Source organism: Lissotriton vulgaris, chromosome 4_1, assembly GCF_964263255.1.
Source record: "Lissotriton vulgaris chromosome 4_1, aLisVul1.2, whole genome shotgun sequence".
In the NCBI taxonomy this organism is placed as follows: Eukaryota; Metazoa; Chordata; class Amphibia; order Caudata; family Salamandridae; genus Lissotriton; species Lissotriton vulgaris.
The window spans coordinates 1382327219-1382346498 of record NC_141691.1 but is presented as its reverse complement, the minus strand read 5'-3'; the positions used below and the strand labels follow the sequence as shown (position 1 = coordinate 1382346498).

The following is a 19280-nucleotide window of genomic DNA, read 5'->3' as shown; positions in this document are numbered from 1 at the left end:
GAATCTAACACTAACCTGTTTCTTTCAGATGCACAAGTTACTTACCTTCGGTAACGATATATCTGTAAGAAACAGTAGTTAGTGTTAGATACCCTACTGCCCCACCCATCCTCCCCGTTCTGCGAACTGATATCTAGGGTTAAGGTATCTTCCTTTGAGGGCCCTAGTTTTCATGGCACCAGTGTCGATCTCTGGCATAACTCTATGTTCCTGGTGCGGAAAGCTAAGTACAAGAACTGACGTCAGCACCTGAGGGCGGCGTCTAAGTGCTCTGGCGACATCATCCCGGCGATCACGACGCCGAAGATGGACGCGGAGCCGCATACGACACCTACCGACGCTCAGGGGTACTGCTACACAAAACTTTCCGGATCCAGTCTGACGCTTGGGGATATTCTAAGGTAAGGAATCTGACACTAAGTACTGTTTCTTACAGATATATCGTTAACGAAGCTAAGTAACTTGTGCTTTACCAGTATTCCATTGTATTGATCTGGAGGGAGGGTTTACAGCAACACTTTAATTCAAGGTTCATAGTCCTGTACCTCACACACTGTACATGGGAGAAATGTATTTTCAGCCAAGTATGTATTATTTTTCTCTGTAAATCTGCTTCTTGTGAAATGTAGTGTGCCTATCCTGTGTTCCTAATGGTTTGAATGTTTATATTAAGAGTTTGATTAAGCACAATTCTGTCTCTATGGAGGAGCAAAACTCGTGGCAGGCAACCATATTGTATTCGGGAAGAAAAGAGCAGCTGCATTACAGAAACACAATGTGATTGGGATAGGACATTGTTGCTTACATTAAATATCTTTACATTACCTATGTGATGCCTTTTCAGGGGTCCTGGAGCAGTGTGTGGCAGTTCCCTGTGTGGGTATTATTTACCACTGGTTCCAAAGGCATGACTACTGTTACACTAAAATTGGAGTTCCATCACCTCACGGTGCAGAGGTAAAGCCCTCAAAATCTACTAAGAGTTGTTTCCTATATTTCTTTTAACATTGTTGAACTGGAGCTCGATTCAGGGTAAATCTGGGATGTCCAGGCTGTCCAGGCATGCTTGGATCTCGGGGTTTTAGTAAAGGCTAAATTCCACAAATGTGTCTAAAAGGGAGAGCAAAGAAAATACTCTGTACCCAAGGCTTGTGGGTGGGTACTACACTGGTATGAAACGAGGTTAATTAGACCGGTCACAAAAATAATTTAGTCCAGAATAAAAGATAACACTCAAAAATATAGAGCCCCAAATCTACTACTGAAACCAGTAGGACTCCGTCAACAAAAGTCTTTAGGTGTTCCCGGTGTTCAGGAGGGGGAGACATCCCAGTTGCTCAGTTTAGCCGTAGTTGTCCGTTTATGGAGATTTCCCTATTTACTGGATTCCAGGGACCTCTGAGCAACTTCTTGTTTTTTTGCTGTCTTTTTGCTTATTTACTGGTCACTTGTGATGGTAGTTGCACTGCTTGTGGGCAGCCCAGACACATTGCCCACTCATAAATGGCCATTTTATGTTAAGATTTCACCACAACTTTGATTGATGATGCCTTTATGACCATAAGAGCTACAAAGATGGTTCATATAAGGACAAAAGAACTCAAAGCCAGTACTGGCTCAGGGCAGGTACTTGCATGGTTAGTGAAAGGTTTTTTCTCTATACAATATATATAAAAAAATGTAACAAGTTTATTAGTAATGTTTTTATAGTAATATCTTTAATGTATAATTGTGTGCTTCCATGTTTTTAACTCTCAACAGAAACGCATACAAACATTCTCAACCTCGCTTCTGAGCTTGTATAATATGTAGTTCAAAATGTTGTGTTAAAATCAGGCTTTACGTACTCCAATCATGATGGGATTTCCATTCCAAAATGTATTGGGAACAGGGTTGCGTACACACCATGCATAAATGTATTGGGTAAAATGAAGTAATTAAAAAAAGGAGTATGGAAGCAAACTATGCATTTTTGAACTATGCTTTCGAATCGGAGTAAAGGAATAGTAGTTATTTGTATAACTCTGAATTTGGAGTTACTCCTAATATGTGATTCAGAGGGCGGTTTGCAAAATGTGATTTTTGTTTTCCACTCAAGTGGGGTGTCCTATTTACCTGGATCGATATCGGACCGATGGGTGGTAGGACTTTTGTGAATTTGTCAGATGCATGAGGAAAATCTTTGTTTTTAGCCTATATTTGCTTGGCAGTATGGGTAAGAAAAAGTAGTTGGATTCATACAAGTCACACCAATTTCGATCCCTCTGGGTTTCTAGGCTTTAAAAATGGTCAAAGTAAGTAGGGTTCCCTAGTTGCCTGATGGCTTGGAGCCGGAGTACTGCAGCTATTTCCCATAGCAAGTGATGGGAAATTAGAATTTCTATCAGTGTAGTTTTGACACGAGGACTGGCAGAGAGAGAGTAAATTCCCATGCTACCTCTTCTGTGAGCAAAAATACTTTCTGGTGCCTGGTGGTGGGGTCCAATGAACAAATGTTCTAGCACTCCACTACCTTGTCCCACCTGTATTTCTCTTGGTGGATTGGTTGTCTTTCAGCCACCCTTTTTGGGCGGCTTGGGTCGTGGACCTCCTATCTGCCCATCCTAGAGTTGCGGGCGATCAAAGTCCAGGCCATCAGCGAAAAAAGTGAATAACAGAATGGGTTATAGGGCTTGCTCTTCCTAGCACTGGACTGGAGCCCCTGGCCCTGGACACCAGAAAATCTTTGTGTTCCCTTATGGGGAAGATTTGAGGATTCTCCTCATATTTTCTTGTCACAGTGAGAAGAAAGCCAACTGGACACCTGGGCTTGCTGTTAAAACAAGCATTTACAATGAAACGGTTTCGCCTTTGCAAAAGTTAGAGCTATTGGCATTGTAAATGACTACATTTTTATTTATGTGTTGGTTTTGAAAACAGATAAAATTGCATTGTCATTTACATTGCCAATAGCTTAATCTCTTGCAAATGTGAGACCTATTGTACCTTACTGGACGAGCTCAGCAGACAGCAATTACTTGCAGACGAGTTCTATAACACAACAGTGACACTGCTAAATCCAGCGCTTCACAATAGAAACAGAAATGATACATGAGAAGATTACGAGTGAACAAATTACAAAAGCAGACGTTAAGTTACATGAGACAAAAGTGACAATTGTGAGCAAACAAAATACACGAGGTAGCAAAAGGTACATTACAGGAGTAATATACGAACTCGAAACTGACAAAGTAACGGGCAGAGGGTGTCATATTGGATGAAGCGGGCACTTCAAGTGAGGGTCAGCGGGCACTTTGCCAGGCAGGGGTTGGGAGCAGCGGGCAGAGGGGTTGAAGAGAGCACTTCAAGCAAGGGGCAACCTGCACTTCTCCTGACAGGGGCCGAGAGCAGTGAGCAGTTGGGTTGGAGGGGGGTGAAGAGGGCACATCAAGGGATGAGCACTCTGCACTTCACCAGACAGGGGCAGGTAGACTCCAACATAGGATGTCAGAGTTGGTGCAGAATACACTTTAAGTGAGAGACAGCCTGCACTTCACCGGACGAGGGCAGAGAGATGGTGCACTACACCCGTGCCCCAGGGTGATGCCCAAGGATGACGAAAAATACGTTCTTGAAAGTGGTGACGCCACGGAAGTTGTGAAAGCCTGTGCTTAAAAGCTAATTATGGACCTGTGTGTGTCTATATGGACGATAGTGCATTTATAATTTCAAAACGTGCGACGTGCGTGTTTCACTGCCAAGGTTTATGTGGGGGAAACAATGTCTCTAACATATACCAGGAATTGTAGTGTACAAGTGCGGAGGGTCTTTTAATATCACAACACGTCATTAAATCTGCATTTTCTGTGTTCGGTATGAATGACATATTGTGTGCCTGTCCCCGCCCCGAACGTTGACCCATTTGAATATTGCTATGTTTTTTTGTTTCAAATATTTTATTGGCATTTAAAAGTAATGTGCATAAAACATTCAAGTGTTACAGAACCCTTGTGATGCATACAAATAAATGTACCATGATACATTAGCATGGAAGGCGTACATGCAGTAGTGAGCGTGAAAATCAGCAAACATACTTAGGCTCATATTTTTAGTTTGAAGTTATTTTTTTCTGTTTGGCTTTGGTAAGCTGCTGGTCTTTATAAACTGTACATTTATTTATGATGTGGGCGTATTGGGGTAGGAAAGACTTGGAGCAGACGCTCAAGTAGGCCAGGCGTCCTTGAGAAATTTGTTTCAATGCTAACTCTGCGATGGTAGCTTTGTTTGGTTCACCTCATTTGTCTGCAGGCGGAGGATGGGCTTGGTACTCTATTCAGTGCTAATAACTTTTGATGAGGATCCCCTGGTAGAGAAGGATAAGTTACTTACCTGTAATCCTAGTTCTCTTCCATGGGTATCCTCATCAAAGCCATAAGCAATTCACCCGCTTCCCCAGGCAAATGAGATCTTCTTTAAATCATATCTTTGTGCCCTGACTCTTGGATCTTTGCAAAGAACAACTGACCAAACTGTCACCCCTGAGGCATGTTGGGAAGCCCGGGGGGTCATGGCTGCCTTAAAGGCATGGTGCCAGTTTTTATGTTTATAATTAAGTTCTTTTTCTATGCTAGTGTTATTCAATGCAGCCTATAGGCTAATAATGACTGCTGCTTTGCAGATGAAGATTTTGGATTCTACTTATATTCTACTGAATATTCAGTGCTTATGACTTTGATGAGGATACCCCTAGAAGAGCACTAGGATTACAGGTAAGTAACTGATCTTTAGCTCACTTGAGGAAAAGCACCGGGCTGTCCGGATAACTATACAAGGACAGGGCATTACAGCTTCCCAAAGCTATGCTGAGGTTGTGTCCACCTACAATGTTTTCCCTCAGCTTGAAGCACAGGGGATAAAGTGATTTCTCCAGCTTCTCACTTGTTTCTCACTTGTTTTAGGTGCCAAAGACCTAATTAAAACTAATTCGCAGGTCGGTGAGGCCGGCGCAGAAATGGAATTTCTTGCAGGGGTCGGCCCGCCACAGCCTGATCCTGGAAGAGCCAGTGCTTATCCGACTCCCATCGGCTCCATTCCACCAGATAGCGTAATTGGGCTGCGTAGAAGTATCTACGGAGATCTGGTATTCCTAGCCCTCCTGCCTCGGGGCCAGCATGGAGAGAGCTCTGCGCATTCTAGGTTTCTTGCCGTGCCAGATAAAGCGCGAGAGGTCTGCCTGCAGCTGAGGTATCCACCCAATCGGTGGTTGGAGTGGCAAGGCCTGGAACAAGTAAAGAACCTGGGGAGGACAGTCATTTTGATGGCAGCTATCCTGCCCAGCCAGGAAAGAGTGCCGCTATTCCACCGACCAAGTTCCTCCCGAATCTTTTTGCCCAGTGCAGTGTAGTTAGCCGTTACCATGGCCAGTATGGTAGGGGCCAGCTGGATCCCCAGGTAGGGCACCGAGTCTGACGACAAATGCATGGGGAATTGGCCTTGTAAATGCGCTCTGGTGGCCGGCGTAAGGGAGATATCCAGAGCCACAGATTTCCCCATATTCATTTTAAAACCTGTGACTGTACCAAAGGAGCCCAGCTCCTCGATGCAAGCCGGCAGGGCCGTCTTGGGCTCATCCAGCGACAGGATGACGTCGTCCGTATAGAGGCTAATGGTGTGTGTAAAGCCCCCAAACCGCACCCCTGTTGCCGCCGGGTTGTCACGCATCCATTGGGCAAATGGTTCCATATAAAGGGCGAAGAGTAATGGTGAGAGCGGGCAGCCCTACCTGGTACCTCTCTCGATGTTGAAACTCCCCGAACTGCAACCATTCACCCGCACCACCGCAGTCGGACATTTGTAGCAGTTGAGGACCATGGAACGAAATTTATCTCCCATGCCCGCCTTCACCAGGACCAGCTCGAGATAGGGCCAATGCACTCTGTCAAACGCCTTCTCGGCGTCCACCGCCAGCATCATTCGCTCTCCCGGAATTCGAGAGGCCTTCTGGAAGAGGTGAACGATCCTCTTGGTGCTGTCCACCGTCTGCCTCCCTGGGACAAATCCCACCTGGTCCGGATCTATAGGACCTGGTAGGTGGGGGGCTAATCGGGCCGCAAGGATCCCTGTGTACAATTTTAAACCCACATTCAGGAGGGATATCGGTCTGTAGGAGCCGCAGTGCTTCTGGTCCTTCCCGGGTTTGGGGATAACCGTGAGTGAGGCCCGTAGGAGGTCAGGTGGGATGGCCCCTGGAGTGGCAAACAAATTAAAAAGGCGAGTGAGAATCAGGGCCGGTGTCGAGTAGAACGTCTTGTAAAAAAGCGATGTGTACCCGTCCGGGCCCGGTGCCTTGCCATGCTTGAGCTTAGCGATGGCAGAAATTACTTCCTCCATTCGGATTTCCTTATCAAGATGCTCTGCCTGCGAGGCGTCCAGGGAGGGCAGGGTCACAGAGTCCAAATAGGCGGACGTCGCAGCGTCATCCGGCCCGTCTCCGGCATATAGATCCGCATAGAATCTACGGAACGTATCGGCTATTTGGGCGTCTTCCGACACCACCGCCCCCGTGGGATCCAAGATTTCTTTCACCACTTGACTCTATTGCTCCACACGGAGCCGATTGGCCAGCAGACTGCCACAGCGGTCCCCACCTGTGTAGTATTTATGACGCAGGCGAAGCGCAGCATATTCCGCGCGGTCCAAATCCAGGGCCGCCAAGAGCTTCCTCGCCTCCTTAAGTTGCCTCCATATTCTGGGGGCCCCCATCCAGTGGTGCATCTGTTCGAGCTCACTAACCCGCTGGGTGAGTTCCTCCCTTTTGGCCTGTCGTTCTTTATTCTCAATTCCCCCCTGAGAACTGCCTTCAAGGCTGCCCACTGCGTTGCCAGGGTGGTGTCAGGGTTATCGTTGTGGGACAGATTCTCCCGGATCGCTCCCTCAATGCGATCCACCACCGCCTTCCTGTGCAGCAAGGTGTCCCGGAGGCGCCATATTCTGGGAGAACTAGTCACCGGCGGTAGGCCCAGGGTGGCGGAGACCGGGGTATGGTCCGATAAGGACAGCACCCCTAGGTCCGACGTAGGACCAATGCCCGTACCGGAGTTGTGACCAGGAGATGGTCCAGCCTCGCATACGTCTTATGGGCATGGGAGTAATACGTATATCAGTGGGATGCATGTGTCGCCAGAGGTCATGCAGGTCAACTTCTGATAGCTGTACCTTACACCCGGCTGAGAACTCCCCGACCTGCGGTGTGCGGATCTGTCCATGGCCGAGTCAAAAACCATATTAAAATCCCCTCCAATGATTATATGCCTATCTTGCGAAGCAGTAACATCCACAAGCGCTGATCGAGGAAGCTTTCCTGTTGTTCATTAGGGCTATACAGGGACCCAACGGTAAAGGTGATACCCCCGATCCTAAACCGATATGCCAGCAGCCGGCCTTTGTGTTCTGTATGCTTGTGAAGAATTTCCCCCTTAAAGTGTCTGGCTACCAGGATTGCCACCCCTGCTGTCTTATTGGCGCTGGAAGAGTGAAACTGTGTAGGAAATGTATGTGAGCGCATCCTGTGAGTGTCCCGCTGGAGTAGATGCATCTCTTGAAGGAGACCTATGTCAGCGTGAGTGCTCTCCAAGAGAGACAGGACCGCTCGTCTCTTAACCGGGTTGTTGAGGCCCCGTACATTAAGAGTTACCACCTTAAAAGTGCTGGGAGGCATAGAAAAGGGTATACGTGAAAGCGAAGTGTCCCCGCCCGGGCAAGGCAAGGTGGACAAGCGCAGCTGAGGCTGCTAGGGCCTACATGGTACACTGGATGACTCCCCCTCTTCCCCACTAACCCCCAAAGCCCTACCCAAAACTCCCTGACCCCCCCCCCCCCCTCCAGCCCTCTCTCCCCAATTCAAAACCGAAACATCCCCAACAACCCCTTCCCCTCCCACCCTGCCTCCCCAACCGGTCTCAAAATTCCATTGTCCTAGTCCGGTCCTCTGTGGACAAGTCTGAGGAAAGTTACTCAAGTGGACGTCCAGCCACTGCCCGCCCCCCGCCCCCCGCCCCCAAACCCCGAACCCCCAAACCTGCGTCATCTGAAAGGCTATGTCGATCTCCGCCCGGAGTACATTCAGGCTGTCAGAGCAACTTCAGTAGATGCTGTGTCTCTGGCTACTTCTTGGACTGCGTTGGCCATGTCCGCTCGGATAGTGGGTGAGTCTGGTCGAGCAGAGGATCGCCGCGCCGGGATCGTCTGCCAGCTGTCCCTGGTAGCGCGTCGTCGGCTAGGGGTGGGGGCCGCGTCATCCGTTGCGGTAATTCCAAGTACCCCGCAGGTGTCCTGGAGGGAGTGAAGCTGATGTAAAGTCCCGTTCCACCTAAAAATAAGGGGAAAGGGATGGCCCCAAGAGTACTGCGTGTTGTGATCCCTCAGGAAGTCCGTGTCAATTTTGAATGCCTTAAGCTTCTGGAGTGTGATTATCGACAAATCCTGGAAGAGAGCGACTTGGTGCCCCCGGAAACGCAGGGACTGCTGCTGTCGCGCCTCACGGAGAATCCACTCCTTCAAGGGATAGTCCGGCAGGAAAGCCAAGATATCAGGGGGGTGCAGAGGCTCTTTGTGCCGGGCCCACACTATGAGCTCTGTCTGTTCTGATGGTGCAATCATCCGGCTCCCCCAGTATCTCCCTAAAGAGGTCTCTTAGATACCCAGCAATGTCCTCACCCTCTTCCCCAGATGGAATTCCCCGGACCTGTATGTTGTTGCGACGGGACCGGTTCTAGAGGTCCTCATTGTGCGATTGGAGGTCGAGTTGCTGATCCCTTAGGCGCAGCACCTCCTGCTGCAGCTGTGCAATCTCTTTATCCCGGGAGTGACCAGCTTCCTCCATAGTAGACACTCTCTCCTCAAGGCCATCGACCTCTCTCTGCACCTCCCGGACTTCCCCTGCAACTTCCTGCTTCAGTGCTTGGAAATCTTCCCTAAGCGAGCTAAAGAGGAACTCGAGGAAAGATCTAGTCACCGGAGTTTCCCCTCCTGCAACCCCTTGGGAGCTGTTCAAGTGGCCTGGCGATTGTTGCCCCCTGTCTTACCTCGCTGGGCCTCTATTCAGCATTTCTGGTAGTGTCCGGTCCCCTTTCTTGTTCCCTCTGTTGCCAGCCATGCTGCCGGTGGGGACCCCAGGTGAGCACACTGTTGCTTCCTAAGCACTTGCCGTAGTTATCCTTGCTCCGGGCGCCTGGTGCCTCCATCACGGTCCGCGGCCAATTCCACAGTTCAAGTCAGCGGCAGGCTGGAGAGGATTCGCTTCGGGGGAGCCCACCGCCAGGCCGTTTCCCCGATCTTGCGTAGTGAACTGCGCCGGCGCTCCGCACCGAGGTCCTTCGCCTCCGGGCACCGGACACTCATTCCTCCCCGCTCGGCGCCGGATTCAGCTACTGTGAGTCCCGCTCTGTTCCTCTGGTGAGCCGGTTCAGCTGGAATAGGGTCGCTTCAGGGAACTCTCCGCTAGGTCTCATCCCCGGCCTCGCGTAGCGATCTGCGCCAGCGCTCCAGGTTCAAGTCTCTCACGTTCGGGCATTTGCACTCTCCCGCTCGGCGCTGTAGTCTGCCACGGAGATTCCCGCTCCGGACCCTCGGCTAGCTGTTGCCGCCGGAAGAAGTCCGCCTCAAGGGAGTTTGCCGCTAGGCCTCATCCCCGGCCTCGCGTAGCGATCTGCGTCTGCGCTCCGTGTTCAAGCCTCTCACCTCCGGGCGCCGGGCATTTGCACTCCACCGCTCGGCGCTGTAACCTGCCACTGGAATTCCCGTGCCGGTCCTTCGGCGAGCCGCTGCCGCCGGAAGAAGTTCACTTCAAGGGAGCTTGCCGCTAGGCCTCATCCTCGGCCTCGTGCAATGATCCGCACCGGAGCATCGGGTACTAGTCTGTCGCCTCTGAACACCGGGCACACGCACTCCTCCGCTCGGTACTGGAGTCTGCCAAAGCGAGTCCCGCTCCAATTCTCCAGCGGACTGCTCCACCACAGGGCGTCTCTGGGCTGGCCCGAGCCTCGTGGCCACAGCCTGTGGTCGTCTCGTCTCGTCGCGCCGCCTCTGCCTCCGGTCACACTCCTTGGGCTCCGGGACAGCGACCCCTGGAGCCAGCAGCACCACCGTCGTCGTCGCTGGGCGATCTCTCAATCTCCTAACAGATCCCCAGCCGTTTGGGGGGAGATCTGCTAATAAAGGCGGTACAGGGGCCTGGGATTACGGGAGCTCGCAGAGAGTGCGACCGCTCAGTCCGCCATCTTGGCCACGCCCCCCGGCTGGTGCACTTTTAAAGAAATTGTGTTTTCCTTCAGTAAACGTGTATCTCTTTTGCCTGAATCTTGATTGTAGATCAAAGCCCTTATTGGGTGTATTATGAATGACACAGAAGTTGTATGTTTGCTTCATTCTTCTTCCTTTTTTATGTTGAATTAGTCATGTTTCATTAGTCTTGCAGATTTGGACCCTTGTAGAGTACAATTTAAATCTGCGGTTCTGTTAACAGCTATACAATAATAATTAGGAATAAAACCTATTCACAAAGTTCCCTTTTTTTCGTACCATTGATTTGTGCCTATGTGGGCTGGTGGGAATAACATGCACACCCTAAAACTATAGCTCTTTTGACTTTTTAGTTATTTAATACTGTGACCTAAGCATTTGATGAGCTGCTGTAAACGATTTTTCGGGAGGTTCAATATTCAAAGATGAAGAGAAATAAAGTGATTTGTTTCACTTTCCGATAATCACACAGTGTCTAAATCATTCTCCCTAAATACATTTCACAGAAACTCTTTAACTGGGATGGCTTAATTGGGTTTTCATTATTGTTTTTCTTAATCAACTGACATGGACATTTTATTGCAAACTATTTATTTGAAAACAATGTAATTGAATATAGGTTTGAGTGCCAATAGTAAATGTGGGTGAAATGTCTTATTTGGTTTGGTTTTTCTATTTAATGATTAAGAAATCGAATGTTTTCTTGGAAATGTCTCTTGTGGAAAAATAATATTCAATTAATTGACCTGTTATCCCATTAGATTGATGGTCCAAGCTAAAATAATTGTGATTCGGGCATACTTCTGCCTTAAACAGTATCCTTTTTCAAACAGTGCACTACTTTTCCCTTAACATCTTTTCTTAAAGTATGAAATGTACAGAGGCCGAAGAGGAAGAACCAGCAAAGGGTACAGAGAACCAGCTTCAGCTCAGCTGTTTTATAAATCAAGAAGTTAAATACCTTTTCACAGGGCTGAAATTGGTGAGCAGCGTGACTTCATTTGTACCGAAGATGATGACTTATGATGATATAGATATTAATGTTTTGGTGGTTTGGTGTGAAAGCCTGTTGTGAGTAATAGGGCTGAATTTTATTTTTCACTTTATTTACATGGGTTGCTATGAGGCCAACCAGGTAGCAACTGCATTGGAACTATGTACAGAAAAAAACATTTACTGATTAGAAAAATAAGTAACGTTGTTGCTGCATACATTGAGATGTAAATGCACAGCAGTGCAAAACCTACACATTCCGGCCTGCTGTGCATACAAATATATTGAGAATTAATGGGAATGTTGTCCATCATATAATGAATTATTTGACATACAGCAGTAGTTAACCAGAAATGGTATGAGAAGGTGATAAAAAGATGTATCCATTAAAATATAATAGAACTTCATACTTGATGGAGCAGTTGTGGAAAAAAGTAAACTATATGAAACAATGATAAGTAGACCAACACAACCAACTTATTCTTGTTTAAATTATTCAGCTAATTTATTTTCATATAGTTAAGTTGAAGGTAATACTTTGTTGGGAAATGTAAAGAGGCTGCCAAGTGAAACGTAATCTAGCAATTAAATGGAATCACCAGCTATGTGTGATTACTTGGACGTGTATTCCAGAAAGAAAAGTAATTTACTTCTAAAACTAGAACATGTGTGCAAAACAGAGTTGTGGCATATTGGATCAATTTTTAAAAATGTACCCTCCATCACAGTCCTCCTTTGTGTGTAGCTGATGCCTCAACACACTGGAATTTAAGATGTTCATGGCATATGTTATCACTACCCTTTTTTAGACTTCGACTCTTGTCTCTGAAAGTCAGACAGTGATTTACGTAATTATGTGAAATACTGGCTATGCTTACATTTAAATTGTAAGTCATTCCCCAAGTGTTTCGCACTATGGTAAAACATGGCCAGTGTTTGATGTTCAGTTATGTGAGCCCATGGTTTTATATAACCGTTGTGCTGCTCTGCTGACGTCACAAATTTTCAGCATGGTTGGTATTTTTCACAGTGGCTACATTTGGAGGCTGGCCTGTTTTTGGCCAAGAGATCTGGCGGATATTCTATTCCAGTAGTACTTCTTTTGGTGACGGATTATCTGGCAAAATATGCGAAGTGTTTTATGAAGCATGGTTTATAAGCAAACTCCTTAGATTTGAATGGTTATTGAGACTTTCGTATGCCACATTTCTATCTTGTGGGGTTTACCTATGCAGAACTGTATTTTCCTGTGTGTTCAGAATTGCAAATTTGCTTGTTTTCTTAGATGCACTCTTGTTTTTGTGCAGTTTATTCATGGTTTTCCATCAGAGCTACTGACTGGCATGCATGCTTGCTCTTACTATCCATGCAGCTGCCTGTACAACATTTTGTTTAAGAATTGCAAGAGTTAATAAATTTCTTCTTGAATATTTAACCAGAGTACATAGTCTTGATTTACTACATCAAAAATGGCCCTTGTTAAGGCATTGAAGTGGGGCTTCTTGCTTTGGGTGGGCTTTGCAGTACTCAAAATATATGTAGACGTGGGCCAGGTTTTAGATCACACACTCCCTCCCTTTCTGTTCATTGAAGACAACTGTCCCTCATCAGAAGATATTGCAGAAAGATCTGCACAATGTAGTCAGACAATGTATTTTACTACTGCAACAGGCAATGTCTGTAGTAAACATGTAGAAGGCTATACAATTTACCTGGAAGAATGTGTAGTTTTGTCACCAACACTAGAAAACCAGACTTATAAAGGTTCTTCCTTCCTTGTCTGGCTGACATCTGAGAAACACTGAGCCAATTTGTTGCCAGGTCCAATGACTCCAAATTGAATCCCCTGTAAAAGACAGACTTTTTATTTCAAAATACAATATCACTTATATGGATGACTTTGAGGCACTATGGCATTGAATGCTTCTGTCCTCCATTCCCTTGCAATAAAAGGGACTTGTAAAATGTCTCTATTATGTTAATTATGTTAACCTGAAATCCCCCCATCTCAAGAGCTATGTGACAAGATCTCCGATTACTTTGACGATAAAATTACCTCCATTCAAAAAAACTTCCCCCCTCCCCCTTCAACACACATAATCCCTGATCCGGCCCAACCGTGCCTGACCGCTAACAGTCTCAAAAACTTCACCCCGGTGACTCTGACTCAGACCAGAGAAGCGATCCTTTCCTGCAAATCTGGCTCCCCCTCCGACCCCTGTCCCCCCAATATTCTCCACCTCATCATTGATGAAGTCAACCCTATCATCAATGAAATAATCAACCTGTCCCTCATTTCCGGCTCTGTTCCCCTCTCATGGAAAAAAGGCGTGGTTAAGCCACTTATGAAAAAGGCGAACAAATCCCCAACGGACTTGACCAACCTCCGTCCCATCACCCTGCTACCCGCTCTGGGCAAAATAACAGAACAGCTAGTTCACAAAGAGCTCAAGACCTTTCTGGAATCCCATAACCTACTCCATCCCCAGCAATCCGGGTTCCGGTCCAAACATTCTACTGAAACCGCCTTAATCGAACTGACCGATACCATTAAAATCCTTCAAGACCAAAGGAAGAAGGCTATTCTGATCCTTCTTGACCTTACGGCAGCTTTCGATACCATATCCCACTCCATCCTGATCAATAGACTTATTGACATCGGCATCACCAACTCAGCCCTATCATGGATTAGATCTTTTCTCAGCGATAGGTCCCAAACTGTCACCCTTGGCTCCTTTCAATCCAATGAGAAAAAGGTGTCCTCCGGAGTCCCCCAAGGATCCATCCTAAGCCCCCTCCTCTTCAACATTTATCTCATCCCTCTTCTCACCCTTATAGAATCATTCGGCATAACCGTTACTTCCTATGCCGATGATACTCAGCTGATCATCCCCCTAGACGACAATTCCAACAAGGCAGAGCTCAATCTTAAACACTGCCTAACGGCAGTTTTTCAATGGATGGACGCTAACCACCTTCGCTGCAACTCAAATAAAACTGAGATCCTCCCCATTGGAAAGAATGCCTCGTTCTGTCCTGCCCTGTGGTGGCCTGACAACTCCGCAGCTCCCCCTCAGACGGTCTCATCTGCCAGAAACCTCGGGGTCCTCTTTGATTCCGACCTCTCATTCGATCACCACGTCACGTCTGTAGCAGGAAAATGCTTCGGCATAATTAAATCCCTGAGAAAGTTCTTTGATTTTCTCCCCCTCGACTCCAGAAAGACTGTTACAGTAGCCCTTATACTCTCACGAGTGGACTACTGTAATGGCCTTCTGGCAGGGACCAAAAAGTCCACTCTCTCGAAACTTCAAAGTGTTTTACACACCGCTGCCCGCCTTGTCTTAAAACTTCCACGCAAATCCTCAATCTCTGCAGCCCTGAAAACCTTACATTGGCTCCCCTTGCACAAGAGAATACTCTTTAAGATTCTCACTGTTGCCTTCCGAGCCTTTAACAAAACTGGTCCCTCCTATCTTACCAGACGCTTCCCTCACTATAACCCGAGTCGCTCCCTCCGATCCTCACAAGAAAACTTCATGACCCCCACCAAGTTCAACCTGAAGTCTAAAGGCGGAAAAACCCTCAGTACCCTGGCTATTAGAGCCTGGAACAGCATGCCCAGACATCTCAGACTTCAGACTCTTGAGAAACCTTTTAGGAAACTCCTCAAAACTTGGATTTTTAATCTCTCCGACGACTGGACAAAAGCCGCCATCTAGCCTCCCCCCCCCCCCCCCCCTATCACTCTGTGATCTGGTTTCAAGGACTTACAGCGCCATGATGCTCCTTCCAGAGCGAACGCCGCGCTTTATAAATACCCCTCCAAATATATCCAAATTGACTTTGATAATCTGGCTTGGATTAGCCTGCTTTAAGGTTGCAAGAATAGATCATGGTGCATCCACACTTTTGTGTGGTACTATTCACCAAAAATGGAGCTGAAGTGCTTACCCAGAGCAGTACTGGGGCACCAACTTGCCACTGCTGGTCATCTAAACCAAGGGCTTAATAAATATGTTCTTATGTGTATTTATTTGGGTTTGGGTTTCGTACAGAAATGCTTTACAAACATTACATCAAAAGTAAGTAATTTTAACTTTTCCCCATCTGAATAGAGGACAGTGAAAAAGAATATGACAGAACATTAGATAGAAAGTAGTCTAACAAGGATGTTCAACAGGGTAACCTTTTAATATTTCATAATTTCTTAAACTCCACCCCCTTTGTTCTCCTCCACTATTTAATTGGGTGGCCTCCGACCACAGAATGAAGTACCACCAGATAACATCTAGTGAATTTTCATCACCTCCAAATCGACGCAGGAGCCCAAATGGCTAAACTGGTACAACACATTTTCATTTACCAGCAGAAACTTCATGTGTTTATTCTTCACTGGTGGGGAGCAAAAATGAATACCTCAACAAATGGTTGGTTACCTCTAGGGACCCTCTTACCTGTTCACTAAGAGCACTGGATTGAGTTCTCCAACTTGCCACTTGTCCTCTTTCATCCATATCCTCCTCATAGATATCCATTTTGCTACAACCGACTGCGTGAAGTAATACTATGTCCGGCACAAGGTGCCAGCTTTTGGCTGGGATATGCCTGAGGTGCTTTGCGCATGTTCTTTGCATGTGGGTACAAGAGGTCCGAATATGATAGCAAAAGTACCTCTTCCTGAGGTGCATCTTTCTTTTTGTCATGAAAGTGCAGTGTTCATACTAAGTGCTTACATTTGTTCCCTTGTGATTTACTTACAGTTTTGCAGCTGCATTTAAAGGACTCTAGTTTGAGAGAAGAGCTAGTTTGCTGTCTAAATATTGAATTTGACAAAGTATTCATTTTAATATCTCTATTTTTATTGCTTTTTATCTTGATTCCTGACATGGACTTTGTATGTTTGCAACACAAGTTTTCTGCAGTGGATTTTTTCCTGAATGAATCTAGGCACACATTAGCCAAGTTAACCATTAACTACTGCCTCTTTCTAGGGGTTTCAGCTTGAAAATACTTGTACAAGAAACCTCATCTGATGCTTGTATAAGAGTGCTGAGAAAAACAGCTTGTTTTGATTGAGTATTTTTTCTCAAGCAAGTCTCTTTAAAACTATGCTCTCTTTGACCTTTTTTCATAGTACTTTGTTGCTAATTCAGTCATTGCGAGATGCCATATTTTAGTGCAAGCAGACGCTCATCAGGAATATGTCCATTGTTCTGTGTCCCCTCTCCAGCAAACATTCGTAACAAAAAGGTATCTTTATTTTTTCAGCGTCTTCAAGAAGAGATAACAAAACATTCTCCTTCGTTGCAAAGAAATGCTTTGTACATCAAATCTGTAAGTAATATTTTGTATATTGAAAGTAACTTAATTTATTTGAATATTGAGCAATATGGCTAAACCATCATACTTCAATGTTTTCTCTAAATTGTGTTTTCTGGATTCAAGATTAACAGTTGGGACTTTAACATGTTTTCGTTGAGGCTTTTTAAGGCCACAATTCTTTACATCTTGTTACTGTTAAAATTCAGCATTTTGTTGTAGGGAATTGTATTTTCCTTTAGATTTCTTCAGTGGTATAATTGATATTCAAAAAGCTGTTCAGTATTATGCAATTAATAATCCATGAAGGCTTGGAAGCAAACTTAAATGCTGCTTTTAGATCTGTGCATGAAGTGCCCTGCCATACCATATCAACTTATTGTGAGTATTTCTTAGAGATCCTATGATCTCAATCGGTACATTTCCTGGTAGGGCATTTCTTCCCCAGTAGTCATGTATATGTGTTCCTTAATAGCTAAGAAAGCTATTTGTATAGATAAAAGAACATTTTAGCTATGATGTAATGTTAAGTGTTTAGCCCAGGCCCCCATGCCGTCCTGGTATTAACATTTAGCAGCATCATCTTTGAGCTAACAGAGCGCCTGTATTAGTAACTTTGCTCACTCATGCTCTCATTTCTTCCCTAATCTCTACTCTTATATCAGTGTCCCGTAATCAGTACGATCGTTTGTATAAAGTATACACCCCCAGATGTCCCCAATAGGACTCCTCAATACTCCAAATGAACATTCCTCTCAGCTTTCTACCACAAATGTTCTCCTCCATAGGCATGGCAGTTTATGATCAATTGCAGCCCTACCTATTTGAGACCCAGGGCTGCCTGAATCACCTCCTAGTCATTATATACTGTACCCAATATATACATATTTCCCCACTCTAGTGTTGTAAGTATTGCTGTCTGTTTCTCTAAGCCTATCGTACTTATAGGTGAGATAGCAACCTAAAAGTAACCATGAAACAAAACTATTCAAAAGCCAGTTTTCACCCTCCAAGATCAAATGGAAGGGAATCAGTTAACATGTATTGCTACAAAAAATAAAAATAAATGTCCACCAGCCATATAGTAATAGCTTCAGAAATGGCTGCTCGATGGTACCAGATTGACCCTCAGACACTCTTCCTGCACCGTGCCAGCAGCCAGGCATAGGTAACTGGAAGCAGCTGGGGAAGGCAAAGGATGGGGAGTATTGGTCCTTAGTCAGCTCTCTGGGACAGTGCCATGCCTAAATAAGATGCCCCTAAAAGCTTCTAAACTGGCAAGAGCAGATTGAGTGTTCCATTCAGCAAGAACCTAAATCACTGTTGAGGTTTAATTCTGGCAAACTGATTTCCCTTGCACCCAGTTACCTAAAGCCTTTGGCTAATTAATGAACTGCTGGTCAAAGCACTGTTTCAGAAATGTTAATGCTCCTTTTCCCCAAATGATCTGCTGTCCCAGCTACCTATTAATGTTTCATCTCATACCATTATGACTGCTACAATGCAGGCACTCTTAAATGCCTGTGTCACTATAATTATCTAAAGACAAAATTTTGCATTTGTGGCTCTAGTATTGAAATAAAAAACCCTTTGCCCTTTGGAGGCTGGAAACTATTGTTGAATGCTAAGTTTTCCCCACCAGGAGACTTTTATTTTTCCCCCCAGTTTTTATAAAGCACAATTTGTCATCTGAGATTGCTTGTGGCATGGGAAGGAAAATGAGTAGGGCGACAGTTGAAGCTTCCACATTGGTCTTAGGGAATGTGGTAAATTGTTCATAGGAGGCCCTGTGGTCTGCATGAGCCAAGGAGACTCACAGCAGGGTCCTGTGCGGGAGAGCCCAGAGCACCAATAGTGAATGTGCTGTTCGAGCCCAGCTAGACCTAAGCGTCAGTAAAAGGCCCTGCATGCCCACAGCAGATAGTGGGGAGCCTCACCCATCTGGTTGTGTATCAAGCGACTGCCTCCGTCACCGCCAGCTCACTACAGCTGGTTCTGAAAGCCGTCAGTCGCAGGAGGCCACTATGCTTTGCATGTACACTGCACCACATCATGCTTGTTCCCTTCCCACGCTGTGGAAGTAAGCGAGGTCGCAGTTACGCCTCGTGGCACAGGCCCCCACTTCTTCGTCCGATGCAAAAGCAATGTCTAGTCACAATAGGGATATCCTTGCCATCCCCACGGTGAGTAGGTTGCGGCTAACTAGCTTTCTCGTCACAACTGATGGATAATTGAGAGGATGGTAGAGGATTCCTTTGGCGGGTTACATGAGCCGCTTCAGAAAATGACCATTTTACTCAGCAGCTGGCCATACTCCCTGCATGTTTCCATCGTTGTGCAGGGCCTAAATTTGCCCTGGGCCCATATACCAGCACAGTGGGTTGACCCCACATTAGTCACCCACAATGAGTCTGAGCTGACTCTGCCCAGACAAACATCTGCCCTTTTCTCTGACTCGCCCTGTCAGCCTGCCCCCAATGTCTGCTGTGAGTGAAATGAAAAGCATCTTTATTGGCCAAGCAGTTAGTCATGGAAGTGCTCACGTCCGTATCACTGCAACAGCTGACATCAGAACCCTGGGAGCGATATGGGACGAGCACAGCTGTGTCACAGGACGAACTGTGAAATGTCCTGAAGCGGCATGAACATTCACTGTCCTCAAAAAATAAGTAAACCCTTTGAGAATT

The 19280-nt window shown here is 46.1% G+C and overlaps 1 protein-coding gene across 1 annotated transcript in view; it reads left to right on the top strand.

Annotated features, from left to right (window-relative positions):
* The window catches only part of USP14 (ubiquitin specific peptidase 14), a 381588-nt gene that overhangs the window by 130463 nt on the left and 231845 nt on the right, over positions 1–19280 (top strand). Inside the window, exons 10-11 of the mRNA XM_086917977.1 lie at positions 11146–11260; positions 16543–16608. Coding sequence (XP_086774103.1) covers positions 11146–11260; positions 16543–16608 — 181 coding nt within the window. The remainder of the gene's footprint in view (positions 1–11145; positions 11261–16542; positions 16609–19280) is intronic.